This window comes from Bombus terrestris, chromosome 12 (assembly GCF_910591885.1).
Source record: "Bombus terrestris chromosome 12, iyBomTerr1.2, whole genome shotgun sequence".
Lineage (NCBI taxonomy): Eukaryota > Metazoa > Arthropoda > Insecta > Hymenoptera > Apidae > Bombus > Bombus terrestris.
Genome location: NC_063280.1, coordinates 7,351,764 through 7,369,124, shown reverse-complemented (window position 1 = coordinate 7,369,124; position 17,361 = coordinate 7,351,764). Strand labels below are relative to the sequence as shown.

Sequence of the window (17,361 nt, the reverse complement as noted above, 5' to 3'; positions counted from 1 at the left end):
TTGAGAATCCGGGATGAAATGATAGCGAAGAAGAAGATATATGGAGGGTGCGACGGAATAACACGTACAAACGGGCACGAGGTGATTCCTTGTGAAAAAGTAAGAACAAAGTATTGAATAAAATTTGTTCATTTAAGGTTTAGTTTTTGAGAAAATTGAGTTTGAAAATTTAGCAATTAATGGAAAAAATAATGCGGAATAAAATAATGAATGAAATGTTTTATTTTGATATAATACGTACGAAAGAGTATGAAGTTGTGACATTCTGTGTAAAAAAATAAATACTCGATTCCCTACAAAATGCCAAAGCTCGATATTTTCCCTTCTTCTCCTAGATCCTTCGTATGATACGACAGAAAACATTCCAAATTTCATTAAACGTCGCTTGTCTCATCTTGAGTCTCCTTCGCCCTAAAATCCTCTTAATTCGTTTAGAAACGAATAAGTCTCGCGATTAATCCCTGGAAGATTGCGATTCAGTATAAATATTTTGGGAAAGCAACCCCGGCGAGTGTCGTCATCTGCTGGTTATCAACCGGTATAGCCAGCCAGGATCGTTCGACAAACGTCGACAAAGCCAGTCTCGACTCTTCCTTCGTTGCGGAACGTTGTCGATCGTAAAACACGCGTGCACGCGAAACTCCGCCTCAAATATCGCGAAACAGATCGCAAATGAGTTTGCAAATATACATACTCTAACACGTTGACAGCAGTTTCATGTTCATTCTAATTAGATTTTTTTGTTTCTTTTGGTGTCAGCAAAAGCATATTGGGACGAGGATGAAAGTTTAATGAATGTTCTTCAGGTTCTTCCCTTCCTTCAGATGGATACGTTTATTCGCAGTTTCCTTTAGGAATATATAATCGGCAGAATGAGTAGTTCTAACGATACGCATACCTGGTTTGTCAATCCTTTCGTTTGATGTTTGTTCTTACTTTTAAGTGAATCCTTTCGAAAGTAATTAATCGCGTTAACTCTTTCATTCTCAAATAATTTAATAGCTACGAACACTTTTATCTACCATTTCTGTTTCTTATTCTATTTTTTTTTCTTTTCTTTTTTTTTTTATATATCACCGTTGTCATTTCAATTTTAATCGTTCAAATACGAATAAAAGAACAAATCCATCTCTCCGAATTAAACGAACAAAGATGCACAGCCGTTTGAAAGAGAAATTGATACAGATTTTCATACGTGCTTTAACGACATGAATTTCGATTATCACGCGCGATGAAAGTAAAACATTTATAGGCTCGATACGAAGCTTCTTTCTAGAGCATGGTCACTCGGCTGTACTATTTCCCCCGAGGACCTTCGTTCTGCCGATATAAATCGATCGGTCACTTAAGCATTCATGCAGTGCCTCCACATAACGGTCGTATCTTGTGCATTATAGATCACACGTGCAAACGAAATGCACAATTTCGATATTTGCTCGTGAGATCTATACGCGAGATACGCGAACACTATATCCAGATATTTATTTACAATAGAATGTAGAAGTTATATCGTAATCTTCGTTCAAACGTTTCTCCATCCATTTGACTGCTAATGAACAATGGAATGTCTCTCGCAGAAGACAGAGGGTCCTGTAATATGGGTACAATGAATACAGAAATCAATGAAAATGAGATTAACGAAAGATTGAACAAGGCGAATTCCATCGAGGAATTCTACGCCGGTACCGGCGTCCTTGTCACCGGAGCGACGGGTTTCGTGGGGAAAGGTCTCCTGGAAAAATTGATGCGCGTTTGTCCGCGTGTCACCGTCATCTTCTTGCTGATCCGCCCGAAAAATAACCAAACGATACAGCAACGATTTAAGAAGCTCATAAACGATCCCGTGCGTAGATGAGGTTCTCGTTGTCTACGAACGCCTTCACCAAGCCGGACTCATTAACTCCGCGTCTTTCTCTTCTTCTTCAGATCTACGATAGCGTGAGAGCGAAATGTCCCTCGGTTCTCGGCAGAGTACAGCCCGTAAGGGGTGACGTGAGCCTGCCGAATCTAGGTCTCTCGCCGGAAGACAGGAATCTGTTGCTGAAGAAAGTGAACATAGTGTTCCACATGGCTGCCACGGTAAGATTCAACGAGCCGCTGAGCGCGGCTGTTAATATGAATACGAAAGGTACTGCTCGTATCATCGAACTGTGCAAGGAACTGATACACGTAATTAGCATCGTCCACGTTAGCACAGCTTACAGCAACGCGAATCTACCGCAGATCGAGGAGAAGGTATACACGTAAGTACGAATGTTGTTCCGCGGTTCGGCTTGCGACCGTGGCATGTGACGAGTATGTTCGCTTATTGATAATTTTGCAGCACGAGTTTGGAACCTTCTACGGTGATCAACATGTGCGACAAACTGGACATCGAATTGATCAACATGTTAGAGAAGAAGATCTTGGAAACTCATCCGAACACGTACACGTTTACGAAGAATCTAGCAGAGCAGATTGTAGCTAGCGACAGCAAAGGTTTACCAGTTGCGATAGTACGACCAAGTATAATCGGTGCCTCGCAGGAAGAACCGTGTCCTGGTTGGCTAGAGAATATCTTTGGAGTTACAAGTACTTCGACAGATTTTAACGACGATAATTTGTTTGATACTCTTTGCATCTCGCATAAGTAGAGTTAATCAATTTGCCCTCTGCACGAGAGAAATTAGCTTTAACATTCCACACGTCGTTATTAACGATTTAAACGTATTCAAGATCACCGTTGTTATCATGTACATATACGTATTTTCTTTTTTTTTGCTGACAATTGTAATTATCCTTTCTAAATATCTATTTATCGCTATATCTCCGATAGTCGAGAATCGCGAGTAATTTCTACAGAAATTTTATGTTACAGATATCTTTCTGCAAATCAGCAAAGGTTCTGCGAAAGCTATATGGGGCAGGAAGGACGCGAGATTGGATTTAGTGCCTGTGGATTTCGTAGTCGACACGATAATGTGCGCCGCGTGGCACGTCACGCTACATCATCGCGATAATGAAGTTAAGGTTTACAACTGCACGAGTAACGCGTACCCTTTTAAGTAATTTTTATTGCGAATTCTTATCGGCTAATGTGATTCAATTATCATCAGAGTATCCGACACATTTTAGTTCATTCGATTGACACGAGCAAAGATAAAATACAAAAGTTCACTTTTACTCACAATACCTCAATTTAGAAGACTAGAAAGATAATTAAGAATATGTAATACTTTTTATTCCCAAGTTACTCTGATGGTAATGAACTGTATTTCAAATATAGTTCGATCAATTCTATATGCATAAACGTTGCAATTTTCAAGATGGGGTCAGATGAAAGATGCCATCGTGAAATGTAGCATAGAAACGCCGCTGAACGGTACATTATGGTACCCGGGTTGTCCGATGGTAGCTAACAGATATATTTACAACGCCCTCAACCTAATCCTGCACGTTCTACCCGCGTTCGTCATAGACATCTTTTTAAGATTTCGCGGTAGTAAGCCAATGTGAGTGTTTTATTGTTTCTGCAACAACGAGAACAGTTTTTCTTTTTGTAGTAGTAATCTTTGTCCCTATCTATAATAATATTTAAAAATGGTGTTTCAGAATGATGAAAATTGTCAAATATTGCTATCAACTCGTAACAGTGACAGCGTATTTTACCATGCACGAATGGACCTTCCAGAGGGATAACATTACCGACATGGTAAAGAAAGTGAAAACGTTAAAAGACGGCGATGTCGTGAAACTAGACTTGCAGCATATGAATTGGGAGAAATATATCGCAACATACATGATGGGAATTAAGAAATTCATTCTGAAAGAAGATCTTGAATCTATGGATGCTGCCAGACAACGATTATCAAAGTGCGTATAGAATGTATCTACGTATTAAAAAATAGGAACGAATATAAATATTTGTATATTTTCATTTATTTCAGGTTGTACTGGATACATCAGACAACTCAAATATCCGCTATAAGCTTTTTACTGTGGATAATATTACGCGTTACGTACTGATCATTCGAACGTTATTTCTTCTACTTGAATGAAAAAAAAGTAAATAAGAATTTATGAAAAAAGGAATCATTATCCGTTTCATTTATAATCAGGTCACTTCATTTATAGTATTGCTTGTTTTGTCTATAAAATTTTAATAAGGATATATATATATTTATACACATACGCTTTGAAGTTTGTAAACAAATCATACATGACAATTTCGATACTTCATGCTGTTTGTTGTACAATATTTGCGAATTCTTGTGTGTTATCTCTGAATGCACGTATCTTCGAAGATCCTTCCATTAAATTAAAACAAAAAATAAAATGTGCTGAAATATTTAATTATTAATTTGTTCGCAAAGATTCTACGTCATGCCTTTGTGTAACGCTAAACAACAAAACATAATTATATAGGGAAAAATAATAATATATACAACTAATATTTTGTATATTATATTTATTCGCGAAATATAAACATTTTTCCGCATGATAATATAAATTTCTTTCATTCTCCATCAAACAAAAGCACGAGGAATAACTATTCGACGACAACAAAAATTTCCCGATGAAGAGTTTATTGTAGAATAAACAGTGATAATAAAAAATAAATATCTTTTAAAATAAAATCGTTCTAAATTAAAATCTTTCTAACCAATCATCATTTGTCCTAAAAACTTGGTTTGGTCTCTAAATTATTTGTTTGTAAACCTTGTAACTCTTTGACCAGTTTACATTAAAATATTTACATTATAAATTAAGAACCAACGCACTCGTGCGCACAACTTCACACCGCTGTGGAATAGCGCGACATTACATCGCTTGTATGCCCATGTATATCGAGCCTAAATTTATATGTTCTTTATCTTATCCATAGTTGTATTGGTTTAACACCGGTAGCACAGGCCACGGCCATGGATACCACAGACCACAGTCTGGAATATAGAGGTTGGAAACTCCCGTGGTGGGAGTAAAGCTCATGATGTCGAGAGTTGTGCTTTACAGGTCGGCCGCTACCATGATGCGTCGATCTATTTCTTAGAATTTTACATATAGCGCCATCCTACAGTGAGAATAATAACTATATACATTGAAGGTAAAGAATATAAACTGAATTAAATGACTTCATAATCTTTCATAATTTATTTAAAATACTTATACAGTATTTCGTCCGATATAGAAAAATGTTATTTAATTAAATATTAATTATGTGAATCATCAATAAGTATTATTATTTCGATTAAAAGAATACAATTTTTGAATATATATATTTTTATACATTTATTGTATGTACATATTACATATATATATATATATATATTATACGCATCTATTGGAAAATAAATTTGTTTTTAAGTTTTGTTTAATTCATTAAAAATGTTGTAACTATTAATATTGTACTATGTAATGCTTTTTGTTTCGCACGAAGATACTCGTTCTTCACTACGACAACAGATAGTTTTTTACTATATTCGCTCTAATTTGACCGACAATTTGCCACAATACATGGCCATGGAGCAGTGAATTGAAATTTATTATTATCAAATAATTATGATTATGATATATGTATTATAATTGTACGACGGGAAACCGCAACCACGCTTCAACCTGCTTACCAACTGAGGATATATACATGAATTTACCGACATAACATATTGATATTGCAGGTTGTAGACACGAGATGGCGCTACACAACGAATCCTAACAAATGGATTAAAGCGCCATACCGCGGACAAGTGGGCCAACATTATCCGGTCATTAAGAGTCTGGTTCCGCTTATCCCTTACCGCGGTAGTTACTAGACTTTTGTATACGATAACAACGAGTATATACCGGTATCAGTACATTTTTATCAATGATTGAAATCAGCCGGAGGTGTAAACAGTGTTATATGAATTCGTATTGTAATTGTAGCAATGTTAATCGCATGCAGAATCTTTATCAATATAATGAGCACATGGAAATTATTACAGCGTCGGTGTTACGATCTACTTTCATATAAATATTCGCTGTTAGTGATATTGACAGCATTTACTTGCATATTTATCGGCATTGTTCATTTTGGAGAGGTTAGGAATTTCATTTTCCCCATTGTTTTTCTATCTATCTTTCTATCTGTCTATTTTGTTGATTATTAAAAATTTGTGTTTTATTGTTATCCATAGAATATATTTTATTTATTAATTAAGTGTGAGATAATATTTTAATGTAAATGTCAAATTTGCATGTAAATTTCGAGTTACTGAATTTCTTAAATTCAAAATAAAAATTTTTATTCTAATTAAATACTAACGTTTCAGATGTGGATAACATGGAGTAAAGAGAAATACGAAGCAGTGTTTCATTCTTTCAATGATAATATATTAGGTATCTCTTTCCAAAAAAAATTATGCCAACATGTTCCAATAGATGTTGTATATACGTGGGTCAATGGGTCAGATCCAGTCTTCTTAAAAAATCTTAAAGAGCATGTTCCTATCATGGACGTTAATACAGCTACTTCCAGATTTAGTGATAAAGATGAATTAAGATATTCATTACGTTCATTGGAAATGTATGCACCTTGGGTGAGACACGTGTATATTGTTACAAATGGTCAAATACCAAGTTGGTTAGATATGGATAATCCTAAAGTTACACTTATTACTCATGAAGATATATTTTTAAATAAAAGTGATCTTCCAACATTTTCTAGTCCAGCTATTGAAAGTCATATTCATAGGTAGTATCAAATTCATCATACAATAGCAGTCATAACAGTTTATATTATCTGGTTAATAGCTATTTGTAATCTTCTTAACAATGTAATTTTCTACTTTTGCAGAATTCCTGGAATTTCAGATAAATTTTTATATTTTAATGATGATGTAATGCTTGGAGCAGAAGTGTGGCCAGAAGATTTTATTACACAAGCAAGTGGCCAAAAAGTGTATCTTGCATGGTGGGTTCCTGATTGTTCGGATGTTTGTCCTTGGGCCTGGGTGGGTGATGGATCATGTGATCCTGCTTGTAATACAACATTATGTGAATTTGATGGTAGCACTCATTGTTTATATTTGTTTTGAAATAACAACTATTAACAAATTTAATAACCTAACAATATATGTAAACTTAAACTAGTATCATTAATCTTTTTTACAGGAGGAGATTGTGATAGCACACCAGTTCCTACTGACAGTGAAGCTCTCGAGGAAGAGGGAGACTATCCACACAAACTTTTACAAGATCCTCTAGAGGATACTAACTATGGATTAAAATTTTTAAATATCTTTAGAAACAGAAGTATAAGTACTATGTGGAATGATACACAATTGTCTGTTCAACAAACATTTCCAAACACAGTCACAAATCTAAAGATGCATATAAATAAATCTTATAATTTCAAAAATAATAATTACGTGAGTTCCATTGAAAGATATTTTAATGAACAATTGAATGAAAATGATCAAACCGTACCAACCCAAAAATCGATGATATCAAAAATGATAAATAAGATAAGACATCAAACATTGAACGTTACTGAGAGACGTCTGCAATTGAAACGTTATTTAAATGATGATATCATGAACTTACCACAAGTTAGTAGTACCACAAAAGCTAATCATAAATCAACTCATTCTGATCAATGGAAACTTCGAACAAGACAACTTGATACATATGCCGAATCTTTGCTATATGTGAATAGAATATATAATATGGCATATGGTTTCGAACGTAGAAGAGTACCCGCTCATATGCCTCATCTAATAGATAAATGGATCGTTGCTGATATGCAACAAAAATTCGAGCACGAATTTAGAAAAACATCTAGCCATAAAGTTAGAAACTCCGAGGATATGCAATTTGCTTTCTCTTACTTTTATTTTCTAGCTAGTGAAAAACGGAAAGTACCAATTGAAGAAATATTTGATACATTTGACACGGATAAATCAGGGTAGTTATACTATTTTAAAATAGTAATAATAGTAAAAGAAAGAAAATAACAGAAGTATTATTTAAAATAGTAATTCTGTTTCAGCACTTGGTCTGATAGAGAAATTAGGACTCTTTTATCTAGACTTTATCCACTTCCTCTTGATTATAGTCTAGTCGTTGAATTTGAAAATGCAATAACGAATTGTTCAAATTATATAAAAGTTACTAAAGTATTAAATCCACCACCTGGAGAAAGATATTTGGATTCATCTCTTGTGAGCAAACACTTTGTAAACTTTACATAATACTTAAATCTAAAAAGAAAATCTTTTATTTATAATAATAATTTATGTTTTTATAGCCGATTGTAACTAAGGAATTGATAGCAAAATGCGAAACGGTTTCACGCAAAATTAAAAACAAATTCAGTCAAGAAAAACTTTATCCACACGAAATAATTAAAGCTGGAAGAAATGAAATATTCGAAATGTTAACAAGCAACGTGTCTTTAACAGTACAACTTTTAGACGAGATACGTAGAGATCCAAAGTAAGTAGTTGTGATCATTTTTATATTGTTAGGATTTTAAGGATTGTTAGGGATAATTTTACTTTTATTTTAGAAAATTTATTTGCTTAAATGACGATATGGATCCCCTTCGACGTTCTGAGAACGAAATAGTTCGGGCATTACTGAACGATTTTTATCGCTCACTCTATCCATTACGCAGTACTTTTGAATTGCCTTTGCAATATCGAAATCTTTTCACTCATCGACATAAGCTCCTTGAGTGGAGAACTAATCGAACAAGGGCCAGGAATTTGTTGTTATGTCTTATCCTTTTATTACTTCTTACGACTTTCTATCACTTATTTTATCATCAAGTGCGTCGATTATTCAGAATACGAGCACTACCCGTATTACTCGTTTAAGTCTAAGGTACAAATGCAAAAATAGGATAAATATATTGATATCTTTTAAACAGGACAACATTTTCTAAACATTTTATGTGATATAGGATTGTGTTTTATACAGATAATTCCCATACAAATTTGTACTATTTTAACAGATAATTCATCTATTTTATTGTGTGTTTTACATCTACAAGTCCATCCACAATTTAGAAGTGATATTTGAAGAAACAAAATACAAATCTCTTTGTTTGTTTTAAAAAATTCATTTAGAAGGTAACATTCATTGCTAAGAGTCGATACATTATAAGGTATAATGTATAATAAGGTATGAACAAATAGATATTTAGTGTCGCGTTAAAATTAAGTAAAACGTTCCTGTGATATTGATAAAGTACTGATTGTCTTTATTTGTTTCTCTCTTAACAAAATGGAAGATTAGATCTCATAAATTTTTCTCCAAGATGAGTGTATCATGATATGTATATTAACTTTACACTGAAATTTGAGAACTTATATAAGATTTAAAAAATGTATAGCAATTTTAAAGTGTTATTAGTTTATAGTATTTTAATATTTCTCTATCCTAATGTGTAGTACAATTTTTTACTAGAAAATTACCCGGTTAATAATTGTTGAAGATATGAAATGTACCAAATTTGTACTTACTGTTAAAATAATAAGGATATTATTGCAGTAGAATGCCATTAAACTGAATATCTTTTTAATTACGCAGTTTGTATTTATTTTATTTCCAGAAAACCGTGTATGTACATAATTTGATTCGAATAAAGTTATATGTTATTTCTTACTAGTTGTACATTATTTATACACAACTCGAAAAAAGAGATAAAAGATATTTTATGGACTATAAAACGTTAATGTTTGATGGAATCACATATTGCGTATGCAACAATGTACTCAACAAGACGAACTGAATGGCGTTAATTATTTTCTCATAGTTCTAATGAGTTCTTCTATACTGTCAGTATTATAAATTTATAATTGATAAAATATTGACATTTAACATTGGATCATGGTTCATTTATTCTCTCGGACTGTATGCCCTTTCTCTGTTCGATCATCATCGAACTTAGTTCACATTTAGTTGTGATCATAGGGAGTACGAACACGTGACGCACACAAGTTGTGCGACATTCACCAGGACATTACTTCATTCAGCCGCAAACTAACATAGGGGATGGGGGATGCTGCCAAAAGATACATCTGAATTCTTGATTGATAAGGAAATAAAGGAGCTCATTTCTCTCGCACGCGTGCATAAATCATGATCGAATGACATCGCTTGGACTTGTCTAATCGTCCTTCGATCTTTATGTTTTCCTTGCGAATTAACTTATGGAAATTTCGATTCTGATTTATCTTCAACGGCAAATTCTCTTGCAAGACAGTAATATATTAAACGTACTATTCTCGTTTACTACGCATGTACTGTGAATTATGAAAGTATTTGAACATAGTTTGAAGCAGAATAAGTTTTCAAAAATTGGACCAAATGACTTAAGCCTTTTTGAGAAGTTAGAAGAATTAGTTTACTAAATGATGGGTAAAAGAAATGGCTTAGAATCGCAAGGAAAATGGTAAAGTTCGCTTTTTACAATGTTTTTATTTGTGTCCGTAAAATAATTGTGGAAGAAACGAGTACGATTACAAACGAGTAAGATTTAAATATAAACATTCGATTATCACAATTAGATTAAATATGTATAACTCGTCAGAAGAATCGATCGATAAAGAAGTTCTCTTTTTATCATCGTTATCATTTTTCAAGTTGAAAAGCTTTATTCTCTGGTTTTACATATAATATTATTAATAATAAAATTAAATTATATATATATCTGTAAACTCGTAAATCTCGGAGTAATTCAGGCAATCGATTCTGAAGTCTGAAGATCGAGCTTATTGTAAAAATACTTAAATGAAGTACAGGAGTAAACAACAATTAATAGCAATCTATAACAGTAAACAATAAATAACAAGATCTCTACAATGTCTATCTGAAAATCAAGAATCGATTTTCAACGTCTTGAGATACCGATTTAATCTTTATTCTGTGGTCTTGTCTACATCAGACGTTGCTCTCTGTCCGTCTGTTCGGGAAATGAGTGTCTCTCAAAAATGACTGTTCGTAAAACAAAAGAAAGTCGCTCTGTCTGTGAGACAAAGTAGTGCTGTCCGTAGGCAGAGAAAGTCCCTATCACACTTGAACTCTAGGGAGTTTACATATATGTTTTCAATATGAATAAATACCAAAATATTTACTAAAGTATTTTATTTCATACAAAATAATTAAAAATAACAATAAAAATATCTAGATATATGAAGTAGAATAATTATATTTAACACATCAACAGCCGCTGTTACAGTATATATTACTTTTATTATTCAAATTAATAATAATAACTAGTAGAAATATTTTTCGATTACTAATGTATAATAATGTTACCAATATATGTTTATGTACTTATATTTAAAAACATTACAATTTTTTACTACAAAATTTCTATTAAATTACTGACTGCAAATGCGTTTTATTCAGATTTATGTACATCTGAATTATCAGTCATCGTAAACATAAAAGAGTTATTTCGAATACTTTGATACGACATTTGTTATCCAATGACAAAATTAGTTACATATAATTGCATACAATGTAATTCGTATAAAATAAGTTAAAATATTAATGCTTATAGATGGTGCTACTTTCGTGATTTTGGAGGGACAACATTATTCAATATGGTAGCGATTGGTGTTATTCGTTTGTGAACGTTGCAGTGAGAAGACCGCGTCTAATGCACCAATAATTGTAATTAAGTCAGGCGCGTATTTAAAATAAAATAAAAATTAAGTAAAATTAAAGCGCGGATTCATTTTATACATACAAGAAAATATATCTTTTCCAAAAAAAAGAGTAAAATGTCGAAGCCAGATGAAAATGCAGACACAGGGGACACAGGAGATAATTCGAATGGATCTTCGGCCGAGACTACGTCGTCCCGAGGTGGTGATTTCGAAACAAAACTTGAAACCGATCGTAGTAAACGATTCGATTATTTACTAAAGCAAACTGAGATATTCTCACACTTTATGACGAATAATCAGAAGGACAAGGCTGGGAGTCCCTTAAAGATAAAAGCTGGGAGACCCAGAAAACAGCCGGAGACCCAAGTGAAATTCGATTCTGGTGACCATAGGCATCGTAAGACGGAACAAGAAGAAGACGAGGAATTGTTGGCTGAAAGTAATGCCAGTGTCGCGCCAACCACTCGTTTTGAATCATCTCCGCACTACATCAAATCTGGTGAGTTACGAGATTATCAAATACGAGGCTTAAATTGGATGATATCTCTGTATGAGCATGGTATAAATGGTATCTTGGCTGACGAAATGGGTCTGGGTAAGACTCTACAGACTATCTCATTACTGGGATATATGAAACACTTCAGAAACATTCCTGGTCCGCACATAGTCATTGTTCCCAAGTCTACGTTGGCCAACTGGATGAACGAGTTTAAAAAATGGTGTCCGTCGTTGAGAGCAGTTTGTCTCATAGGAGATGCAGAAACTCGAAACACTTTCATCAGAGAGGTTATGATGCCTGGAGAATGGGATGTTTGTGTAACATCCTATGAGATGGTTATAAAGGAAAAATCAGTGTTTAAGAAGTTCAATTGGCGTTATATGGTAATCGACGAGGCTCACAGGATAAAGAACGAAAAGTCCAAGCTATCTGAGATTCTGAGGGAGTTTAAAACTGCTAATCGCCTTCTGTTAACGGGAACACCTTTACAGAATAACCTTCATGAACTGTGGTCTTTGCTCAACTTTTTGTTACCAGATGTATTTAATAGTTCGGATGATTTTGATTCTTGGTTCAACACTAACAGTTTCTTAGGTGATAATTCATTAGTCGAGAGATTACACGCTGTCCTTAGACCGTTCCTTTTGAGACGTTTGAAATCTGAGGTAGAAAAAGGACTGAAACCTAAAAAAGAAATCAAGGTCTACATTGGTCTCAGTAAAATGCAGAGAGAATGGTATACCAAGGTACTTATGAAGGACATAGATATAGTTAACGGTGCTGGCAAAATTGAGAAGATGAGGTTGCAGAACATCTTGATGCAGCTGCGTAAATGTTGTAATCATCCATATTTATTTGACGGTGCAGAGCCTGGACCGCCTTACACGACCGATGAACACCTTGTTTATAATTGCGGTAAGATGGTTATCCTAGACAAATTATTGCCAAAATTACAACAACAAGAGTCTCGCGTTCTTATATTTAGTCAAATGACCAGAATGTTAGATATTTTAGAAGATTATTGTCATTGGAGAGGTTTTCAATATTGTCGTTTAGACGGTAACACAGCCCACGAGGATAGACAACGTCAAATCAACGAATACAACGCACCGGAAAGCGAAAAGTTCATTTTCATGCTGTCGACTCGTGCGGGTGGTTTAGGTATTAATTTAGCAACGGCGGACGTAGTAATTATTTATGATTCCGATTGGAATCCTCAAATGGACTTGCAGGCGATGGATCGAGCTCATCGTATAGGTCAACAGAAGCAAGTCCGCGTATTCAGGTTTATCACAGAAAATACAGTGGAAGAAAAAATCGTAGAACGTGCGGAAGTTAAATTGCGTTTAGATAAACTAGTTATTCAACAGGGGCGATTAGTGGACGCGAAGCAGACAGCGTTGAACAAGGACGAAATGTTAAACATGATCAGGCACGGTGCAAACGAGGTATTTGCATCGAAAGACAGCGCCATCACCGACGAAGACATAGACACTATACTTCAAAAAGGTGAAGCCAAAACCGAGGAAATGAAACAGAAATTGGAAAGTCTAGGTGAATCTTCTCTGCGTAACTTCACTGTGGACGCACCCACGGATTCCGTCTACCAATTCGAAGGTGAGGATTACCGCGAAAAACAAAAGATTCTTGGAATAGGAAACTGGATAGAGCCACCGAAACGCGAACGTAAAGCCAATTACGCGGTGGACGCTTACTTTAGAGAAGCTCTCCGAGTATCAGAGCCAAAAGCCCCAAAAGCACCTAGACCACCAAAGCAACCGATAGTTCAAGACTTCCAATTCTTCCCGCCACGATTATTCGAATTACTCGACCAGGAGATATACTACTTTCGGCAAACGGTAGGTTATAAAGTTCCAAAAAATCCAGAGCTTGGATCGGACGCTGCCAGAATTCAAAAAGAAGAACAGCGTAAGATAGACGAAGCTCAACCATTAAGCGATGAAGAAGTTGCAGAAAAAGAGAAACTGCTTACTCAAGGCTTCACGAACTGGACGAAGAGAGATTTTAATCAATTCATAAAAGCTAATGAAAAATATGGTCGTGATGATATTGAGAACATAGCCAAGGAAGTAGAAGGAAAAACTCCTGAAGATGTGATGGAGTACTCGGCTGTTTTTTGGGAAAGATGTCATGAGTTACAAGATATAGATAGGGTAATGGCTCAAATTGAACGAGGAGAAGCAAAAATACAGAGACGAGCTGGGATTAAAAAAGCCTTGGACGCCAAAATGGCAAGGTACCGCGCACCTTTTCATCAGTTGAGGGTGGCGTACGGAACGAACAAAGGTAAAAATTACACCGAGGAGGAAGACCGATTCCTCGTGTGTATGTTGCACAAGCTTGGCTTTGACAAGGAGAACGTATATGAGGAACTTCGTGCCACGGTCAGATCGGCGCCACAATTTCGTTTTGACTGGTTCGTAAAGTCTCGTACAGCTTTAGAACTTCAGCGGCGGTGCAACACGCTAATTACGCTCATCGAGCGCGAGAATCAAGAGCTGGAGGAGCGAGAGAGACAGGAAAGGAGAAAGAAAGGCGGCAGTATTGGAGCAAAACCTGCGTCCAAGAGAAAACAAGAGAACCTACCAGCACCACAAGACAAACCACGGAAAAAGAAGAAATAAAAGACTTAAACGGAGATACGTTTCCAGTTGTCATTTGGAAAATCGAATTTAATCACGATATAATAATCTTTTCATCGTTCATTCTCCAAATATTAAAACGATCTGTTATTGTTTAAATTTAAGGAGAACCTGTAAACTTTTTTGCAGTTTCGCCACTTTTTCATTGCCTGCGAGATCTATATTTCAGTACGATTACGTTTGACTCGCTTTTTCTTAGTAGCCATCGATTAATATTTGGAGTTAACGGGAGCAAGCTACTAACAGAGCAAAACAGAAAAACGGCTTACATTTCGTTTTGTGGCACATCGAATTTTTCATTTTTTTTTTTTTTTCTTTTTTATAATGTGCGATAGTTTCTGGCGAAAGTATCCGATATATTAATTTTATATATCCATGACTTTTAAAGTAACGCTTCACGCAACTTAAAACTAGTTATTTTTAAATTATACTCGCCAAAGCCTATCATACATCATGATAAAGAAGTCAAAAATTCAGTCTATCCCAAAACGAAGTTCAGCCGGAGAACATATTTATTAATATCGTTAATAAACGTATTATTGTAATAAATGGATTTTTATCTGTGATATTAAGAATGATAGTTTTTATATTTATATGTACCGGATGACCTATTTCCATTCATCTTATGAATGTTGCACCATAATAATCTGCCATAAGAGTACGAACTCGTCTATTTGTGGCACTACATAACTATTTACAAGATGAACAACGTTCTATTTTATGATTTCGTTTATGATTACAGCAAAATTGCCTTTGTTATCGAAAACACTTTTCTTATTGAATAATACTAAAAGCCATTGAAACGGAACAGTAACGATTTCGATTCTGATCGAAAGAACTCTGGTTCTGCAAGTCCAGTGTCACAAACCACAGGCAGCATGTAAGAAAAGGATCGCGTAGAATTACGATGGGCTTTTCTGGTGACAATCGCAGAATCTACTCAAGTCTTTGATTCGACGTCAATTCCTTCGAACGAGCTGTCCGAACTGTGATCCATACTTTCTTAATGTTCTAACATTATATGTTTTTCAAGATCTCCCTTTCCAATGAAAACTAACCCACATAACTCTCATCTATACGATATCATGCGGTCCGTATGCAATCGTATGTGTTTAGCGAAATTATTGGGGCCTCCGAACGATCGCGAACAACATGGACACTTTAAAGGTTTGTAACCAGTATGAGTTCTGGAAACCGAAAGGATGTAAAACTTGGAATTTGTTTCCCAGATCTTAGTCGTTATTTGAGAAAGTTGTTAAAGTAAAAGAATCATGTCTTTCTTTGAGAAGAAAGTAACCATCTTAATGCATAAGTTAGATAATAGAAAGAATAAAATGTGATATTAATCTGATGTGGATCTTTAGACCATACTTTCTTGTATAAACTTTTCCACGATGGAAACAAGAGTAGTCTTGTTTCGATTTTCCGAGATTGCTGATTATTATTTTCGTCTACTTCGCATGAGGACAGTCATTGGCCGGAACAGCCACACTTACAACACTTTACTTACTACACTTACTACACTTACACATATTGTGCGGCCTTATCGTTAAATTAAATTCATTCTCTACCTCGGTCCAGAGATGATTAATGTCTAGTTGATCACATTTTAGAGCAATATGTACTTTCAAGGGATTTGAAAACTTGAACCGGTTGTTGCAATTGGGACAAACGTAGCGATTGTAACCTTGAAACGGTATAGACATTATTTACGTAGAATATGGCAGGATCGCTTAAATATGCGATTCGCATTTATGTATTTGGAGAGAAATGGGTTACTTTGTATATTGAATGGTCTCACAAATGATATATCCAACATGGCCAGGATATCGTCAGCAAACCACATCAACAATGCTCCGCCGAGACCTGTTTCCTTTGTTTTCATTATACCATCGATACCATCGATGATAAACATCAATAACACGTTGTAGCTATGACAGTTATTTGCAAATGGAATGACTTTTAGCCAACAAGCAGTACTCGTTAGACCATTTATGAAATAAAGGCGTCCATGCGCAGCGTCAATTTCAATCTACAGTCAATTTATACGGTTTACAGCTCTTCTGTTTCAAGAGATTTTAACGAAAATTGTATTTTTCCTACTTACATATCGAATTATCGATGTAGTCTTCTGAGATAGTTTACTCACATCAACGACTTCCGTTGAAGAATTTCTTGCAAGCAGTTCCGTAGCTCTCACGATGTGTCGATCAAAATACTTTTGAGACGAAGAGATTTCCTCGAACCTTTGTATGTTCGTCACGGCGTTCTCATTTAACATGGAAAACATGCTCGTATCATTCGATGTCGATACCATTTGATCACAAGACATTTAACCTAATATGTATAATAATAATGGGTGATCTTCGAAATGTCTAAATCTAACTTCCATTCTACATGTGGTTTAAATATATTCAATTGACTATCGGGGATGAAAAACTCTCCCCTCTCCACTCTCATACCCACATAACTGTTAACACTTACTGTTACACTAATAATCATATAATAAGAACTGGCTGAGAGTAGATCAGTCTCGCTTGCGTTTCGCAAAGTTTGCGAAATT

The 17,361-nt window shown here is 35.0% G+C and overlaps 4 protein-coding genes across 12 annotated transcripts in view; 3 read left to right on the top strand and 1 right to left on the bottom strand.

Annotated features, from left to right (window-relative positions):
• LOC100644495 (putative fatty acyl-CoA reductase CG5065) overlaps positions 1-4,332 on the top strand; it is a 46,919-nt gene extending 42,587 nt beyond the window's left edge. For 3 of the 8 annotated variants that reach the window (XM_048410997.1, XM_048410996.1, XM_048410995.1), the window contains 6 exons: positions 1,927-2,243; positions 2,324-2,571; positions 2,858-3,044; positions 3,306-3,491; positions 3,592-3,852; positions 3,927-4,332. In XM_048410997.1, coding sequence (XP_048266954.1) covers positions 1,927-2,243; positions 2,324-2,571; positions 2,858-3,044; positions 3,306-3,491; positions 3,592-3,852; positions 3,927-4,005 — 1,278 coding nt within the window. In that variant the 3' untranslated portion in view covers positions 4,006-4,332. Of the gene's footprint in view, positions 1-563; positions 902-1,494; positions 1,844-1,926; positions 2,244-2,323; positions 2,572-2,857; positions 3,045-3,305; positions 3,492-3,591; positions 3,853-3,926 lie in introns of those variants that run through there. The other 5 variants (XM_012315132.3, XM_020866042.2, XM_020866041.2 and 2 more) reach the window with 5 other exon arrangements.
• Positions 4,333-5,763: 1,431 nt separating this feature from the next.
• Positions 5,764-9,624, top strand: LOC100644736 (N-acetylglucosamine-1-phosphotransferase subunits alpha/beta). 2 transcript variants are annotated; one of them, XM_048410897.1, is made up of 7 exons: positions 5,764-6,056; positions 6,288-6,709; positions 6,812-7,023; positions 7,129-7,921; positions 8,006-8,177; positions 8,264-8,455; positions 8,525-8,647. In XM_048410897.1, exons 1-6 carry the CDS (start codon positions 5,904-5,906, stop codon positions 8,453-8,455), a joined length of 1,944 nt encoding a protein of 647 aa, XP_048266854.1. In that variant the 5' UTR covers positions 5,764-5,903; the 3' UTR covers positions 8,525-8,647. The 2 variants fall into 2 exon arrangements, with proteins under 2 accessions (XP_048266854.1, XP_003399873.1); XM_003399825.4 differs by having other exon boundaries at positions 5,766-6,056; positions 8,264-8,451; positions 8,525-9,624.
• Positions 9,625-11,513: 1,889 nt separating this feature from the next.
• Positions 11,514-15,373, top strand: LOC125386091 (chromatin-remodeling complex ATPase chain Iswi-like). Its single transcript, XM_048410896.1, has one exon. The coding sequence runs from the start codon at positions 11,751-11,753 to the stop codon at positions 14,778-14,780; it is 3,030 nt and encodes a 1,009-aa protein (XP_048266853.1). The 5' UTR covers positions 11,514-11,750; the 3' UTR covers positions 14,781-15,373.
• Positions 14,933-17,283, bottom strand: LOC100644860. Its single transcript, XM_003399826.4, has 3 exons — positions 16,906-17,283; positions 16,578-16,830; positions 14,933-16,485 (listed from the first exon to the last, which is right to left on the bottom strand). Exons 1-3 carry the CDS (start codon positions 17,128-17,130, stop codon positions 16,301-16,303), a joined length of 663 nt encoding a protein of 220 aa, XP_003399874.1. The 5' UTR covers positions 17,131-17,283; the 3' UTR covers positions 14,933-16,300.
• Between the last annotated feature and the right edge of the window lie 78 nt (positions 17,284-17,361).